At 36.8% G+C, this 16,786-nt stretch overlaps 1 protein-coding gene across 1 annotated transcript in view; it reads right to left on the minus strand.

Annotated features, from left to right (window-relative positions):
* Positions 1–16,786, minus strand: part of CACNA2D1 (calcium channel, voltage-dependent, alpha 2/delta subunit 1) — a 45,990-nt gene that overhangs the window by 16,565 nt on the left and 12,639 nt on the right. The window contains exons 6-10 of the mRNA XM_009696336.1: positions 15,076–15,151; positions 13,637–13,711; positions 9,776–9,832; positions 5,917–5,988; positions 4,747–4,818 (exon numbers count right to left, since the gene is read on the minus strand). Coding sequence (XP_009694638.1) covers positions 4,747–4,818; positions 5,917–5,988; positions 9,776–9,832; positions 13,637–13,711; positions 15,076–15,151 — 352 coding nt within the window. The remainder of the gene's footprint in view (positions 1–4,746; positions 4,819–5,916; positions 5,989–9,775; positions 9,833–13,636; positions 13,712–15,075; positions 15,152–16,786) is intronic.

The raw sequence follows: 16,786 nt of genomic DNA on the forward strand, positions 1-16,786 counted from the left end.
AGTCTATGTGATTTCTTTCCCTGTGGTAAAACAAAAGTATGAAAATGACCGTGGTTATGAAAAGAGGTTTATTTTTTGACATTTATAATTGGAAACCTTCTCATTACCTGGCTGCTCCTTTTCAGTACAGCTTGACTGTGTAAATAATTTAATAGTCATTTTGGAAAGAAAAAGAAAGGAAGGAGAAAAAGAAAAAAAATATGCATATATCAGTGTCTAATGCCCTGATACATTTTGTATTAGAGGTAAAAAGACGGCTGAAGAGATTCCTGTCCAAGTGTATTTACATTTAATAATGTGCCTATACTACTACTTCAGCTCAAGAGTAAGCAGACGCTCAAACCTAGCACTGGCAGTCCCTCCAAACCAGGCACAGTGCCATGGGTTGCACAACACGTAGGGCTGGCAAGAGAAAAGCAGTGCCCAAGGTGGGAGGGAAGGAACAGAAGAACTGGGGTCTTATTAAATCCTGTTGCCACCTGCACTGTGAACATGCTTGAAAGCAAATGGACTGAAACCTCCCTTCAAAGATAACCCAGCAGTCACACATCCTCGTATGTCAGCTCCCATTTACCTTTGCCTACTTCTTTACTGAGCGGTCTGAGACCATCTCATCCCCAGCTGGTCACTGCCAAAGAACCTACACATGTTATTGCAGTTTTTGTGACCCTTCAGTTTTCACTACTGCCCACCCTGGCTGCCCGAATGTGGCAATGTTTTTGTTCCTATGGCATCTTCTCTCTTAGCTGGAAAGGCCCTGAGGCCCTGGGAGACTCCAGCACACCCCGCCCACGCTTGCTTGCTACAAGTCCAGTCTCTGCTGCAGTGTGAGGTCATCTCCCAAGACACTGCTGGGGCCAGCTGCAATACAAAAGGAAAGTAATGCAAACTTAAACCAAAAAGCAAAACAAAAAGGACATCAATTTTAAGCCTCAAGACTGCAACTGTCAGTTCAGAGCAACCGACCACATCAGCCCTTGTTTATAAGAAAATATACGAAGCTATCAAGTCCTAAGTGATGCATGGCTCATGCATGGCCTGTGGTCTGAAGCAGCTTTATTCTGGCTCTAGTAGCCTGGAGCTGGGAGGGTGTAATGGTTTGAAGCAGTCACCATTGCCAGCCGTCTCTGGCTGCTCCCTTCTTCTCTCAGCGAGGTCTAAGCAGAGGAAGAAATCTTGGGCCATGATGCAAGGGAAGGTGAGGGAAATTAATTTCATTGGGCACTGGAAGCATCTGGGATCAAAAGGCTTGGGATATTCTATTCAAATACAGATTGTGGTCTGGGCTGTGCATAAATGACACGTTCTCACGCACCCAGGGACGTTACATTTCCCTGCCTGGCCCCAATGCTGTAGCTGACTCCAGCATTCACATGTGTAAATGCTTCGCCTCCCTCCCTCTTTGGGCAATCAGTTGCAGGAACAACCATTTCTGGTCTTTTTTATCACAGAGCCTGAGAAATCGAAGCACAGCCTGAGATCTCAACAGCTTTGCCATGAATACAATTTCATGTATAACTCCAATGGTGTTACTGTATTTTTGTGACCTTCTAATCCTCCCTTTTCTAACCACCTCCACGGAGCCCTTTTCAGCCATAGGCTTGGAAAGGCACTCAAAACACTACTACAAATCTGAAAATGTCCTGGTGAGTCCCTCACTTCAGGAGCTGCTTATCCCCAACACAGATGCCAGCAGGACTTTGGACTCTTCAACAGTGGGTCAGGAAAGACCCAGTCTCCCTTCAGAACAGAGGAACAGGCTGGTGCCTTCCTAGACAGGACGGGCCCTGACACAGGTGAGGTAGCAGAACTGACATCAGATGTGGTCTACCCTCCCTGCCCCAGGAAGGCCATTTTCATTCACCATCCTCCAATAATGTAACCATTCAGGAAAAAGGCACATTTTTTTCACACGGCAGGATTTCCCCGTAGATGGTAAAGCAGCATCGTAAAGCCTTACTCAGGAGGGCTGATGTGGAGGCTGTGAGAAAACACAGAAGAGAGACCTGACAGAAGGCAAGGGGACTGCTCGTACAGGTCTCCACTTTAGGAGAATATGGGAAGAGGTGAAAGGCAGCATGAAGTTGGATACAGAGAAGAAGCGTGGGCACATTTAATGAGATCATGGGACTCCACAGGTTCAAGGACCATAACTTACGGGCACGCTTTGCACCTGGACAATGTCAGTGTATAAGGCTTGATTTAAGTTGACTTCCCTCACAGAGACTAAAGTAGAAAAGTATTGACTCTGCTGCCTACATAATTACATGATCATCATTATCATCATCTTTCAGCTAAGATCATTTACAGTTACATTCATCTGCCCCCACTGAAGCTGAGGTTCTGTACTCAACAAGAGTCTATGAGGTTCTGCACTTTCTGAATAGGGTATCAGAAGGAAGACAGTGCCTAACATCAAGTCAGGTTCCCTGGGCTCTGCAATATAATAAACTACCATGGCAACCTTTCTGCAACACAGTCACAATGTTGTTAGCAGGGAGCTGAATACACAGATTTTAATCTGTGTCCTCACAGGTGGACACACATACAAGTAAAGCCACTGATCATCTCAATGACAGCCCTAGTTCAGGAATAAAAATGCCTGTGATGGATTTGCATAATTGTGAAGATCTTGAGCATGGTTTCCTGTCCTTATTTGCACTCTTTTTAAATTACACTATCTATCAGAAGCAGCATGCTTTGTCAAATCTAGTGCAGATGCTAAGAGGTTGAGGAATGGTCACGAAATGTCCAGCTCTGGAGTTCTCAGCACAAGAGAGACATGGAACTGTTGAGGCAAGTCCAGATGACAGCCACGAAGATGATCCGAGGGCTGGAGCCCCCTCTCCTGTGAGGAAAGGCTGAGAGAGTTGGGGTTGTTCAGCCTGGAGAAGAGAAGGCTCCAGGGAGACCTCATAGCACCCTTCCAGTACCTAAAAGGGGGCTTATAAGAAAGATGAGGACAGACTTTTTACCAAGGCCTGTACTGACAGGACAAGGGGTAATGGTTTTAAACTAAAAGAAGGTAGATTCAGACTAGATATAAAGAAGAAATTTTTTACAGTGACGGTGGTGAAACATTGGAACATGTTGCCCAGAGAGGTGGTGGATGCTCCACTCCTGGAAACATCCCAGGACAGGCTGGACAGGGCTCTGAGCAACCTGATTGAGTTGAAGATGTCCCTGCTCATTGCAGGGGGGGTTGGACTATATGACCTTTCAAGGTCCCTTCCAACCCAAACTATTCTATGATTCTATGATTCTAAGTATGTTCTCAAAGGTCTGTTGCGGAACCAAGTGAGCAGGAACTCGACATTGTGAAGCCACAGCATGAATGAACGATCAAGACGTTTCAGAAAACGCAGGTCCATTTTCAACCTCATCTAGCAAAGACAACATGTGCATTGCCACTGATTTTCACCCACGAAGACACTAAGTTTCTATCATGTTTAATGCAAAAATAGACTTAAGACTACAGTTCTTTTTTTCTGTATCAAAATGAGAATAAGTACATAAGAATCTTCCCTCAATGCAGACTTGAGTCAGAGGACTGGTAATAGGAACTGCTCAGAACTGGGCGTCACTTGGTGTAATCTGGCCAAAATTTACAGCAGAGTTTAAAAGCTGCTACCATCTATTAGACATTGAACTGAATACAAGTAAGGAATGTGCTGGTTTTAACAGAATATAAACCCCCTAAACTCTGAGGCCTGATTTCCTATCAATTTAATTTGATTAGATTCTGTAGCACACGCCTTGTGAGAAGGAGAAACTTTACACTGGAACATTCTGCCATTTAAGTACAAACAGTAGAGCCATTGGAGATATCAAAGTTACAGGAGATCAACAGGAGAAGGCAGCTGATACTACACATGAAAAATTAACTGCACAGTCCCACGCAATTCTGCTGAGTATTGTTATGGTGTGCTTATAGATATAAGGGTTGTGTAGTGTCTGCTTGATGTTATATTCGCTTCACGTTCTTCCAATAAGTCATTACATTAGCTATCTTCAAGCTGTTTTACATTCAGAGTAAAACAGTTTCAAAAAGCCGTTGTTGAACTGTAACTGCGCGGCATACTCTGGCCAGAACTGCTTCTTTGGCACACCAGACATGATTTCTTCTCATTAAGGTCCCGAAGAATTAGAGTATATGTGTAAGGATTTATATAAAATTTGAGTATTTCTTATTGCTAGGAAACATGTCTGTCTTATTAGAGAAACCAGTAGCAATCTTTATCAGAAGTGAGCATTTTGGACAAGAAAATAAAGAACTCATCACAAGCTGTTCAGAAAGCACAAGTACATAATATAACTGTAAAATGAATTTGTTTATCCCAAATAGTCTTCATTTATGGCATAGGTTATATATTTTTCTCACTACTTTCTTCCCATTCAACCATAATATAAACTATCAAACCCATCCTCACACATCTCCGCAAGCAAATTAAGTACGTTGTTTTGGGATTCATACACAGAAGTAGGCTGGGTCCATTTCCTGGAGAACCGGGTGTAAGACCTCATCAACTGCCTGATTAATGATGCACCAAAGAAACCAAGAAACAAAACAATTCTTCTTTTCATAAGTACATAATTTCTTTTACTGTAAGCCAGTAAAACTAGCAAATCTAGCGGGAAAAATGATACAAATTGACATTACAAAATGAACTTCTTTTTACCATTTCACAGTATTTTTCTGGGTTTTTTTTGTTCCTGTAAATGTAGTTGCCTATGTTCCTATCTTACCTCATCTTGGGACTTGACCAGTGTTTCAAATGTTTTTTCTCCACTTTCTCCATCTATCATTTTTTTCCGAATCTATTGGCAAGGAAGAAAAAGGAGGAAAAAAAAAAAAAAGAACTAGGTATTCCATGTAACGTGAATAATCTTTTCAGTGATTCAAAATATTTCACAGAAACACAGAAAGTGGTAATGTATATGAAAGTCATAGCTCTTAAAAAAAAAAAAAAGTTAAGTTTACAATTTTCAGATTTTTCTAATCAGAAGTTGCTTTATCCAAATATATATGGAATCAGCAGAGTTATGAAACAACAATCCTGGTATACTTTGCATAGTAAGACCATCCCATAAAACCCCTGATGCTGGGCACTAGAGAGAGTATGAATTCTGTGTGGATGAGGAGGAGTTTTGTCCAGCATTTCTCCTGCTTCCCAGCACATCTGTGTGATTCTGGTAGCAGCAGTGATTCACAAAAACATTTTTATACTAGTCCAAGAGTAATTCCTCTCTGAAGCAGGTGATTCAAAGAAACTTAAGGCAGAATTTAACAGATATCAAGAAATGCTGGTTAGTGTCATTATGAAAGAACAATTTCAAAGTGAAAAAATATGTTAAAAAAAGTAAAATGTTTAAAAAACCTCCATTTAATTTTACAAAACTAACAAACTGTTTTCAAAAATTCTGATTTCTGAATGTATTACAAAATTAGTAACTGAAAAACATATAGAGGAATTAATTTGTTGTCAACACGTAACTTTATTTCTCAGTTCTCTCATCACAGCAATAAGCTTGCGTTAGTAAGAGACAGGGAAATACTTTTAAAATATTTCAGGTAATATATTATTATCCCATGAAAAAGTGTTCTGTTCTGAAAAATTTTACAAGCCCCCTCCCCAGGAATTGCCACTTAATGAAGAAGAATTATTTAAATAGCAATCATGGTGTCTTTCCAAATGAGAAGAATATAATGCATTGCCCTTGCCTACAAATAATACCAGGTTTCAATTTGTTTCATTATAATTTTATCTCTCTATAAAGTCATCATCTTGACAAATTTAAAAATGAAATTTATAGTGACATAAATTCCCATTCAAAATATTGAACATTTATTGCTTTTCCGTTATTACATAGTGAAATACAAGCAGCAACAGGTATTAAGAAACCAGGTAATCTCACCTCAACTTTAATATCATTTTCCAATTCAGCATCTAGAAAATCCAGCGTAACAGGCTCCTGGGATTTAGGATTCTGAAGCAGAAGATATTGAATGATCAAATAATAAAGAGAGAGTACCGTAATGTTACAAATCATTCTAATCCCTTCATTTCAAAGTAAACTACTTAACTGGGCTTACTTACCCATCTATTTTAATCTCTTACAGTATCATGAATTGCTAGTGGCCCTTTTTCAGTTATTTTACTTCATTGGATAGAGACATTAATTGGGTAAGTGAAAATCAAATTAACACTAATGGCCAGTGTCTGTCCACAGTCTGTCATGTACGGGGCTCATGCTGGGAAGCTGCTTCCTCTACTGCTGGTATGTCACAGACTGTAAGAGTGGGAGAAGATACATCAGAGGAAGCATCAGATATGAATCTCTCATTAGGTGTCCAGCCTCCAAGAAGGGAGAGAGAAATTTGGGAGAGTTTTCCAGCTTCTTCGGCAAGACTTGCTGTTAGGAGGCGGGAATGGACTGCGGTTCAAGATTCAAAGAGGTAGTAATTATAGCAAATGATTTGTTTGTTTTGAATGCATTTCTCTTGACATCAGTACTGCTATCTCAATTTAAAAGATGGCAACCTGTAGCACAGAAATACTGCGATCCAGCAGCTTCAAGACCTAAGGAATGTACATGATGGCAATCCTCGACTATGGAGCACAGAGAAGTTTGGCGGTCTGCATCTGTAGTAACCCTGGTCCCACAGGAGTGTGAGAAGACCATTGTGGCTCTGCTGAACTAGCTCAGGCCACTCTCCAGCCTCTGGTTCTTTCTCAGTTGCAGTTTGCATTTCCTTGGACAGAGACATCTTCCATATGAGCTGTTAGGAATCCAACTTTTTTTGAGTAATTTTGGCTAAACCCCATTGACTTTATATTATGTATGGTGTAAAAATCCTCAGTCTTCATCACTCAGTAGTTATTTAATGCACCTATTTAATGAAGGATCTTTAGAAAAAACAGTATGGGGATATATTATTTAACCATTTAAATTTGATAGTTTAGAATAGAAGATGAAAAATGTCCTTTTTTTTTTTCATTGATAATAATTTGCTTTGTGTAATAGGAAAATTCATACACGAAAGGATCTCAAGGCCTAGTTTTCTCTGTAACTGAGCACTGTTTCTCATACGATTTAGCAACACAAAAATTGTCATTACCTGATACTGTTATTTCAAGACTAGTGTAATTTCTGATAATGACATTTTTAGGGGATTTCAGAAATTCAGCTATACTAACTTATTTACAGGGTAGACTAAAGTCCCTTCTTTCAAAATGATGATTATATTCCTTCTATCCTAACATTCTCTGGCAAAATTACATGACTTGCATTAAGAGCTTAACAGTAACCCTTATTTCCAAGACTGTAATATAGAATAGTGTTAGGAGAAAAAAGATTATTCCTTCATATTCTTAAGGAACAAATTTACATGTTTCTGGGTAAATGGAATCATTCCTGTTCTTAGCAAGTAAGAGTTACTGTCTGCTAAGAGAAAAGCCAATAAATTTATTCTCAGAAAGAGAATACACACTGGAAAGACTGCAGACAAAGATTCCGGATATTTCTTTTAAATGTCAACTGATAACTTCAAAGAAATTTTTATGTTCCTATTTATATAGAATAAATAAAACTAGCAACTTTAATATAATAGCATTAACATATGCTCTCTTCTAATCCAAAACAAATTAATTATTGTTATGCTGTTGCTTTTCCCCACCCAACAAATCCACATTCTGGAAATAAACAGCAAAAGGCTAAAAGGTAAAAATGAATAAATGAATAAAAAAATATATTTTCTTACATGCAATGGATAATGAATAGCATGGTCAAACCCAAACAGCATGCATGAAGGCATTGGCATGGCAGAGGAGGCATTTATGAAGTTCACATTCCATTCCAATAAACAAAGGAACAGAGAAGAAAAGAAATGGTAAAAAAAAGAAAAAAAAAGCCATCACATCAAATCAAGGTCAATATTCATTTCAAACAATAACCTGGGCTAGCCACAGTTAAGGAGTCCCAAAGACAAAATAGTCAACTTTAACGGTGTGTCAAAATTCAAGTATACATTAACTGTTCTTGTTCTTTTTAAGACTTACATTATATCACCACACATTCTTTATAAGATATTTACTAATGACTTTTAATAGATGAAAAAACTAAGCATGTATAGATACATTGTGATGTGCTTGAAGCACAAAGAAATCCACTAGAAATTAGAATCGAAAATTCCTAGCCCCATACTTTAAACGGACTATTTAAACTAAGACTATTTTCCCTGCTATATTTTTTCCCCCCTAAGAATGTGTTTTTACCAGTATTTGGGCTCCATAATTTTTAGTTCCAAGGTTGCCATTTAGTGGGGTTTATTCCAAGCCAGGAAGAAACAAACTTACTGTTCAGTTTGCTCTTCTCTTTATCCAGTCATGCACGTGACATGACTAGATTAAGTGCAACACCACCACATTCACCAGCACAACTTAATAAAACAAAACAGAAGTAAATCACTAGCAATGAAGCATGCAAATAAAGGGAATGCAATCCATTTTCAGCATGACAAATAAAGGTACAGATCTATTATTTCAATGACAAATCAAGAAGGAAACAAAGAAAGAAAGAACTGGTGCAGCAACATAAAAAAAATCATTAAAATGTCATTATCATCATATTTTGGGAGGTCAGTATTCTCACAAATTCTACAGAAGGTCTTTGCTGAGTTGCAGGAGCCTAGTTCCTACTCATACCTGCACTACTAATGAAGACATAGGCTGTTAGGCTTTTAAAATAAATGAAGGTAAGAAGGCAGTAAAATCCTGGGCTCCAGAAGGAGACCCAGGAGCATCTGGAGTGGATGGGAGCCCAGAGTGTTTCCAGAGCTGCACCTCCCTGGGCAGCCTGCATAGCCAGGCAAACCCAGCAACAGCCAAACCATACCACAGCATGCTGAGGAGTCAAGGATGCTCAGAAAATTGAGATTTTTTCATGTTTCTGTGCTACTTTCTCCAGTGCACAAACAAAAAATGTAGCCCAGAGGTGGTCTTCTACATGTTGTAGAAACTCAGCCATTTGACACTTGGTGAGATCACTGACTTAAATTAGATCAGGATTTTATACCATGTTTAACTGGTGGTGTTACGCAAGCCACCAGTTTTGCATTATATATTCCCATACGTGCAAGAGAGTAACATGGGATATTACCTAATTTTGTTACTTTGCTACTTACATAGTGAAACTATTCCTCTCATGATTTTTAAGTTTTCATTAAGTGTTTTCTGCTCAAATGTTTCCCTGTTCAGCTTAAGGGCCGATAATCCTCTGGAGTTCAGTCTGCTAAACTGAGAAATCTGATGTAAACATATGCCCTACTCTGACTTCCCCAGAAAAAAATTGAACATCTTATTCAAATTCTGTTACGTTATACAGCATATATTGCACAATAAAACTTGGCAATAAAGTCGTAACAATGATCTTCTCTTGACTTTGGGTTTATGCAAGCAAAGCCAGCACAAGTAGTCTCTTTTTTTTTCCAGTCTTCAAATTAATTTCAAAATCTGAAGACTAATTTTTACAGCACGGTTCTAATTAGCACCTATTAGTAAAGCACCATAATTTAATAGAATGCCCTTCACTACAGACAATAAGATGTTTTCTATTATTTAAACAAGGAAGGATGCAAGCTTCATGCTTTGGAAGCTGTTTGTCAAAGTAAACAGTTCTCTAGTTAGATTTTTCCGAGTAAGCAGGGCAGAAGCTTTCTAATTGTATTTCCAGGTCTATGCATTCTAATACACTAATCACCTCCATCCAAAGTTACCTGTACATTGGGTCTCCTTTTCCTCAATTTAACTTTTGGTATGCCCACACCAATTTGCTGAAGTAACAAAAAAGCAGTAATTTATATTTTTACACTATTAGTAAACAGCCTACTTATAGAATGGAAGTCTTCCCTCAACATCTATACTCTCCAGTGCACATTTACTGGAAGCACAGACTAGCCCTCATTCTGATCAAGAGTTCTGAGCTCTTTGTCAGAATGACATACAGGTTTTGTCTAGGGAAACAAAAAAACAGACATATGTTAAAGGATGTGAATTAAGTTAACAGAGAGCTCTCCCTCCCACATACTCTGCCAGAATTAAAATATAGAATGAGAAGAGTTTCACTTTCTGTCTACTGTTATATCTGCTCTTAAAACCACCTCCTCTTACATTTCTTTCAAAACCATAAACTTTAAGGCAAAATACTGGATCCTATTGAACGCACATGGAGTTTTAGGACTACCATTAAATGGATTTTGATCAGAACCATAATGAAAGTGAAGAAAAGGATGCTAATCTTTAAAATAGATTCAGAAATTGAATTATTACCTGTTTTCAAATCTTATCTAATTAAGACTAATCTTGTTAGCACATGCGTAATGCACTCACTTCAGTGACTATGTTTATTTGGTGGAGTAGTCACCTGCTCTTTTCCAGGACAATGAGAAAAATACACGCACATACGTACAGATACACAAATAAAATTGGCAGTAAAACATAAAATTAAGCATTTGTTTAAAAATGTAGTATAACTAACTACTTAAACTTGAAAAATGGTATTTTAAGCAGTTTAAAACTATATTAAACGGAAAGTTAAAAAAAGGTTTCCTGTCTTATGCTTTGGCATAGCTTTCATGTGCAAATAAGAACATGATGGGAAAAGTCTTAATGATTTTAATGGCTTTTGAACCTGCCTTTTGTTAAATTTTCTCAGTGTGCAAATTACTTTACAACTTCTAAATTTCTAGGGGCTTCTTTTTGTGAGATGATACTGCAAGACAATTTCTCAAAATGTTATGTTGAACCAGTTGTGATTTGAGGTAAAAGATTTTCAGAAGGAAAACAAAGGATGTTCAGAAGAAGGCACCACTGGAAGTTTCATACACCCTTACCTCTTCAAAGGTAAAGACGTAGTTATGTTTTAGTTTACATCTATTGAAAAATTGCTGGCAAAGAGGGTTAAGATGTTGTTTGTTAATAAGTTAACAGCTACCAGGAGGTTCAGCTAAAATTAATATGACAAGTTAAATAAAATCCGTAAGTTCTAAATACATCTGTCTTTGTAGTGTACCTTAGTTTTAAAACGTAGTTCTTGTATCAGTCTGAATAGCATGCACCACCCCAAACAAACTGGGAGTGAAAAAGTCTAGTCTGTGTAACTGTTAATAACAACAATAACAATAATAATAATGCATATGCTTAATATTATATTTAATATTAGACATTATTCTACAACATAAAACATATCACTTATAAAATACCCTTTTTAAAACGTACTCTAAATTAAACATTGGAGCAGTATGTGAAAATATCTCTGGACTTCCATATCGTTTTAAGTAGAAAACTACACAGAGAAACCATGACAATTAGTGTCTTAATGACTCATATAAGTCTGCCTACATTTAGTTGGGATGAACTGAGTTTTTCACTCTCTAAGAAAAGTTCTTTATTCTCCAGTGTTAGGAGTTTACAGTGCAGTATAATAGCACACATGAGACAAACAGAATTCATATCCATCAGTTCCTCACAAGATTGTGCCTAAAATGAGAATACTACATCGCTTCATTTTATATTCCTTCTGTTAACAAAAAGATTGTTTCATTTGCATATAAGAAAAAGGTAAATAGACCACTCGTCATCATCTGAATTTCTAAAATCTCTAATGAAGAAAAGGTTCAGTCAGTAATGATGCATATATTTGTCTCAGAATAATTCACCAAGCAAAATCATCAAATGAAAACTTTCATTTTTTAACACATGAAAACCTAATGCATATATCCAGAAACTGAAGTCCTCCCAAATTATGAGGACTATATAAAACTTTCTTCTCCTTTTTTTTTTTCCCTTTTATTTTTAAAAGGGTCCTTTCAAATAAATCAAAAGGGAAATTTCATCAATAGTTAAGATCATGTTATTCTTTCTCTTCTTCAGAAACATTTTTTTTCTTTCTTCTTACATTACACACTTAGCAAAAGATTTCAAACATATTTATTACTTCACCAAGAAATTAATTCAAATATTCACAATGCTGATTTCCCCCAGCCTAAGAATTAAATGAATCATTAAAATATGTAGATGAATTCTTCATCTTTTTTTCTGCCTTTGACATTAAAGATGGTGAAGTAGTGAAAAGGGGGTCTACTATCCCTCTTGGAGATATGATAGGACTTCCTGGTGAAGAAACAAGAGAGGACAGTGGCACAGCCAAGAGGTCAAGGACTTGCTGCTATTCTGCCACAGGAACATGACTAGGAGGAATGAAGTGATGGATATGCATCCAATTTACAAAAACACAGTACTTCCATGCCTAAAGGCAGCAGATACAGGCTTCCATTACTTAAGAAGTTTCCCTAAAGTGTACTAAGTGCTGAAAAATAACTTAGGAGGAGGGCGCCACTAAAGTTTAAAAGCCTTACTAGCCTTATGTGCCTGTATATTGAAGGCTTGCATTTATCTTGGCCATATATTGCTCAAATCATCTTAAGGAGAAATTTAATATTGACAACTGAACTACATGGATATATTGTTTGGTCTTCAATACTTAGAGTGATTCATTATTATTTCTAACTTTTTATCTGTAAATAATCCATACATTACTCTCAATTTGGAGTGATTTTAAAAATTATTTTTAGTTAATCAAATTTTAAATTTGTCTTTTATATAATGCTGCATTTGTGCACTATGAACTCAAGAGACAAAATTTGCTGAAAGTATGTTTCTAATGAAATTAAAGTACAAGCATTTTCAAATATTTCACTAACCAGAAGATTGTTTGACATGAAGAAACCTTTTGCTGAAACAAATATTAAAGTTCTGATTTCAGAAAAAAAATCATCCATTCATGTTGAAATCTCATCAAAGCCAAGGAGGCAAGTTATTTAAGAAGATACATGTAATGTAGGAGTCCCCACAGGGTTAGGACCACAGTTAATGGATATACAGACAGACTGAAATCTTGGGTTTAAATTTTCCTGAAAGTTGGGTCCTAATCATATTTAGATAAAGATTTTGTCTTTAAAGATGAAAGATCTTTCTCAAGTTGAACTACTAAAAAAACTAGCATTCTGGGAAGAAGGGCTTGGCTAGATCCATCCCAGCTCTGCAGCTCAGGTTTCAGCTCTGGTAAACAGAAAATAAGCAAATAAACAAATATGAAAATACAAGTAAAATACATTGTGTTTGCCCCTGATTTCTGTGGTTTTGCAAGCATGAAAGTTTCAATTTCTGAAATGAGAAAGCATGACAAAATAAGCATTTGCACTAGTTAACTCCTCAGTTTGCTTCAAGAGCATCTTGTAACACACTGCAAATTCTTCACAATGATACTACAGCTACCTCTAGTTGGTTTTTATATTAATATGTATATTAAAATACTTATTTCACATATATAAATGTGCATGTAAAATAGGTATCTTTTTATTTATTGATAACCAAATTCAATACAAGCCAATCTTGGTCTTTGTGCTGACTAAAGTGGATTTGCATGAAGGCACACATGCACCATGGATGTTCTTGACACCCTCAAATCTGAGAATTCTATACTATTGCTCTCTGGCACTTTCAGCAGATATTAGTTTCCGTTATTTCTGACAATGTTGCCTTATTATAGAGGAAATAAATTAGAAGGTTTTTCATACCTTTGGTTGGAGATTTGGATGGAGTAGCACATACCCATTAGGATCAATTGCAAAATAGTATCCATTCGGACAAAGCTGAAAGAAAGAAATGCAGTTTAGCATTGTGAAGTTTTAAGTAATAAAGATTAATTAATGGTTTTCAAGGAATGGTCACACTGAGGAAAATACATTGCCTCAGGCATCATGAAATACGTGCGATATTAACATAGAGAAGATAATTTCTTAATATTTACTCTTCTAGAATCATAAACTTGGAGAATAATTTAGGCTGATGGGACCTCTGGAGGTCACCTGGTACAACCCTTCACTGAAAACTGAGCTAACTTCAAAATAAGATCCACCTTTGAAGTTGGACTAGGTTTCAAAGTGTCTTTGAACACCTCCAATGGTGATTCCACAACCTCTCTGGGCAACATCCTCCAGTGTTTAACCATCCTCACAATTACTTTTTTTTCCTTATTTCCAGTTGGAATTGCCATTGCCACAACTATGTTGATTGCCTCTTTGTCTTTTGACATAAACCTTCAAGAAATGTCGAGGTCCATCTTCTCTATACCTCCCATTAGGTAACCCATTAGGTTCCTTCTTCAGTCTGAACAAACCCATCTTTCTCAGCTTCTCCTTGTACACTGCGTACTCCAGCCCCTTGGCCAACTTAGTGGCTCTGCACTGGACTCTGCCCAGCGTCTCAGCCTGTTTCCTATACTGAGGAACATCAAACCTGGATACAGTGCTCCTGATGAAGCTGGTCACTGCAGAGTTGGTCTTCCTTACTGCAAGGGCACACTGCTAACAACTTAACGTTCAGCTTGTCCTCCACCATGACCCCCAGGCCCTTTCCTGCCTTTTGAGGCAGTCTGTCCCAGCCTGTCCTGTGGCGTGGGATTATTCCATTCTAGATGCAGGACTCTGCATTTGCTTTCAGTCAAATTCCTGATGTTCCTTTGCTTCTTCAGCTGTTGTTTTCCACAGTACTAGTTATTTTCTTAGAAACTCCCCAGTTAGATGTCTAAACATATAAATCAATCATACTGAGTAGGGTACAGACAGGTATGTATATTAAAGAACTTTTCTATAAAGAATTGTCTTATATAAATGCTAAGTATTTTTATTAGCTGTAATGATTGTGTACTCTGCACTGTGATAAGAACCAAACGCTCAACTAAAGAGTAGTTCTTTAAGCTACAGGAAAAAAATTACTTAGAATATATCCCCCAATGTAAAAGTTGGCTTTTACAGATGCATCCTGGTGGATAATTCACACCGAAACACATATATGACTGGAGAGAAAACCATCAGAAAATCTACAACAATGGAAAAGAATGTATGAAAAGAAGCCTGCTGTATTTTGACTTGCATCCAGTCACTGCTGTATGACTTATGAAAGAGCATGCACAGAAATCATGCCTAAAGAGAAAACACCAACACAAGCAACTTACCGTAAATCGGGGTGTCAGTTTTTTTATGTCTTCCAAAGAGACATCAACCCCCATTACTCCAAGAATCAGCTGATTCTGGTAAGATTCCAAAATGTTAGAATATGTTTGACATATTTACAATGCAGAATAACTGCAATAGTCAGTGAATTTTGATTTTGCCTTTGTCTCGTTTGATAGATACTACTTGAAAAGTTGCCTCTTTACTTATGTATCTATTCTAAATATTTTAAGTAATATCCAAGTGATTCAAAACAACATTTGATACATTCAGAATTTAGTATAGAATATGAAAATTGTTTATGAAGATGAATATGGATGCTTTCCTTGATGAATAAACAATAAATGTAAGAACAAAACAGGTGAAAGCAGAAGTGATGCATCAATATTGCCAATGATGTAGATGCTAAATTACTAGCACCAGTATAGAGCTACTATTGCATGCTTAGTTGGGCAATTGATAAGTGAGACCCCAAAACAATAAACCTCTTTTGGATATGGTATAATGATGAATGAAAACAAAAAAATAACAAAACCAAAAAAAAGGGACTATAACACTCATCAGCATTTGAAATCAGGGACTCAGGCACTACATTTACTTCACTTGTCATTTATCTTCCTACTACAGAAAAGGAGGGCAGTCATTTACATAGTATGATCTGAATCCCTCCTCCATGTTAAATAAATTTGGAATATGTATTGGAAGATGCATCTTGCAGTCTGTAACCTAAAATTCAGGAAGAGACATAAGTCGAGCAGATCCAAGTACTCCTCTTGTTCCTCTGTACTAGACCATGGCTGTTTTACTTCTCAGAAAGACATCCTTTGATAATCAGCAGTCTCTCACTTTATAACCAGACTCAGTGCATTCCAGGCATTATCTTGTAGATAAGATTATGAAACCCTTTTTTTTGTTGTTTTGTTCTTTAAAGGGAAACTAAGAGAACTGTTCTGAAAATAAATAAAAGAAATGGTAGTGATGAAATTTGTATTTATTTATTCTGAGTCTATGTAATACTTGAGAAATCAAATCAAAGAATATCTTGTCTAAACTTCTGTATATTTTGACCTGAATGAACACGAGTATATCTCACCAAATGTACAATATTTTACCACACACTGTAAAGCATATTCTAGGTCTGATTTTAGAAAAGGAGCATTTTGATTTTGTGAAGAGCACATAAATTGATTCCATATCGGACAGTAATTGCGATGGGCACTTGTATCTAATTAATACTTAGATTTTAACCTAAGTACACAGAGCTATTTTCTATTATTATTACAAGCAATTAATTTAAATTCTCTGCCTCATTGCCTTTTACCCTGAAATGTCATAGCCTCAAAGATTTGTTATAAATTTATCTGGGCATTCCTTTCTTGGTAAGACCTAAATAATATCATCATCTACTGCCCATCTATTGAGCACTTAACGCTTTTCCACTGCCACCAGGTCACAGAGATAGATTAAGGAATGTCATACCCTGAAACTCAGAACTACAAAAAGAGTGATCTGCATTTTCTTGTTTCCAGGAGGTTATGAGGTAACTGGAGATGACCCCTTGGTTTCTGATGTACGATACAATTAAACTGTAGAAAGTTCTATGGAAATGCCCATTTTTCAAGGAGTTTAACATTATAATGAACATATAATTCAAATAACTGATTTTTTTTTTTTTTTTTTTTTTTTTTTTTTTTTTAATAACAGCTTTCTTTT

This window comes from Cariama cristata, unplaced genomic scaffold (assembly GCF_000690535.1).
Source record: "Cariama cristata isolate BGI_N322 unplaced genomic scaffold, ASM69053v1 scaffold613, whole genome shotgun sequence".
Lineage (NCBI taxonomy): Eukaryota > Metazoa > Chordata > Aves > Cariamiformes > Cariamidae > Cariama > Cariama cristata.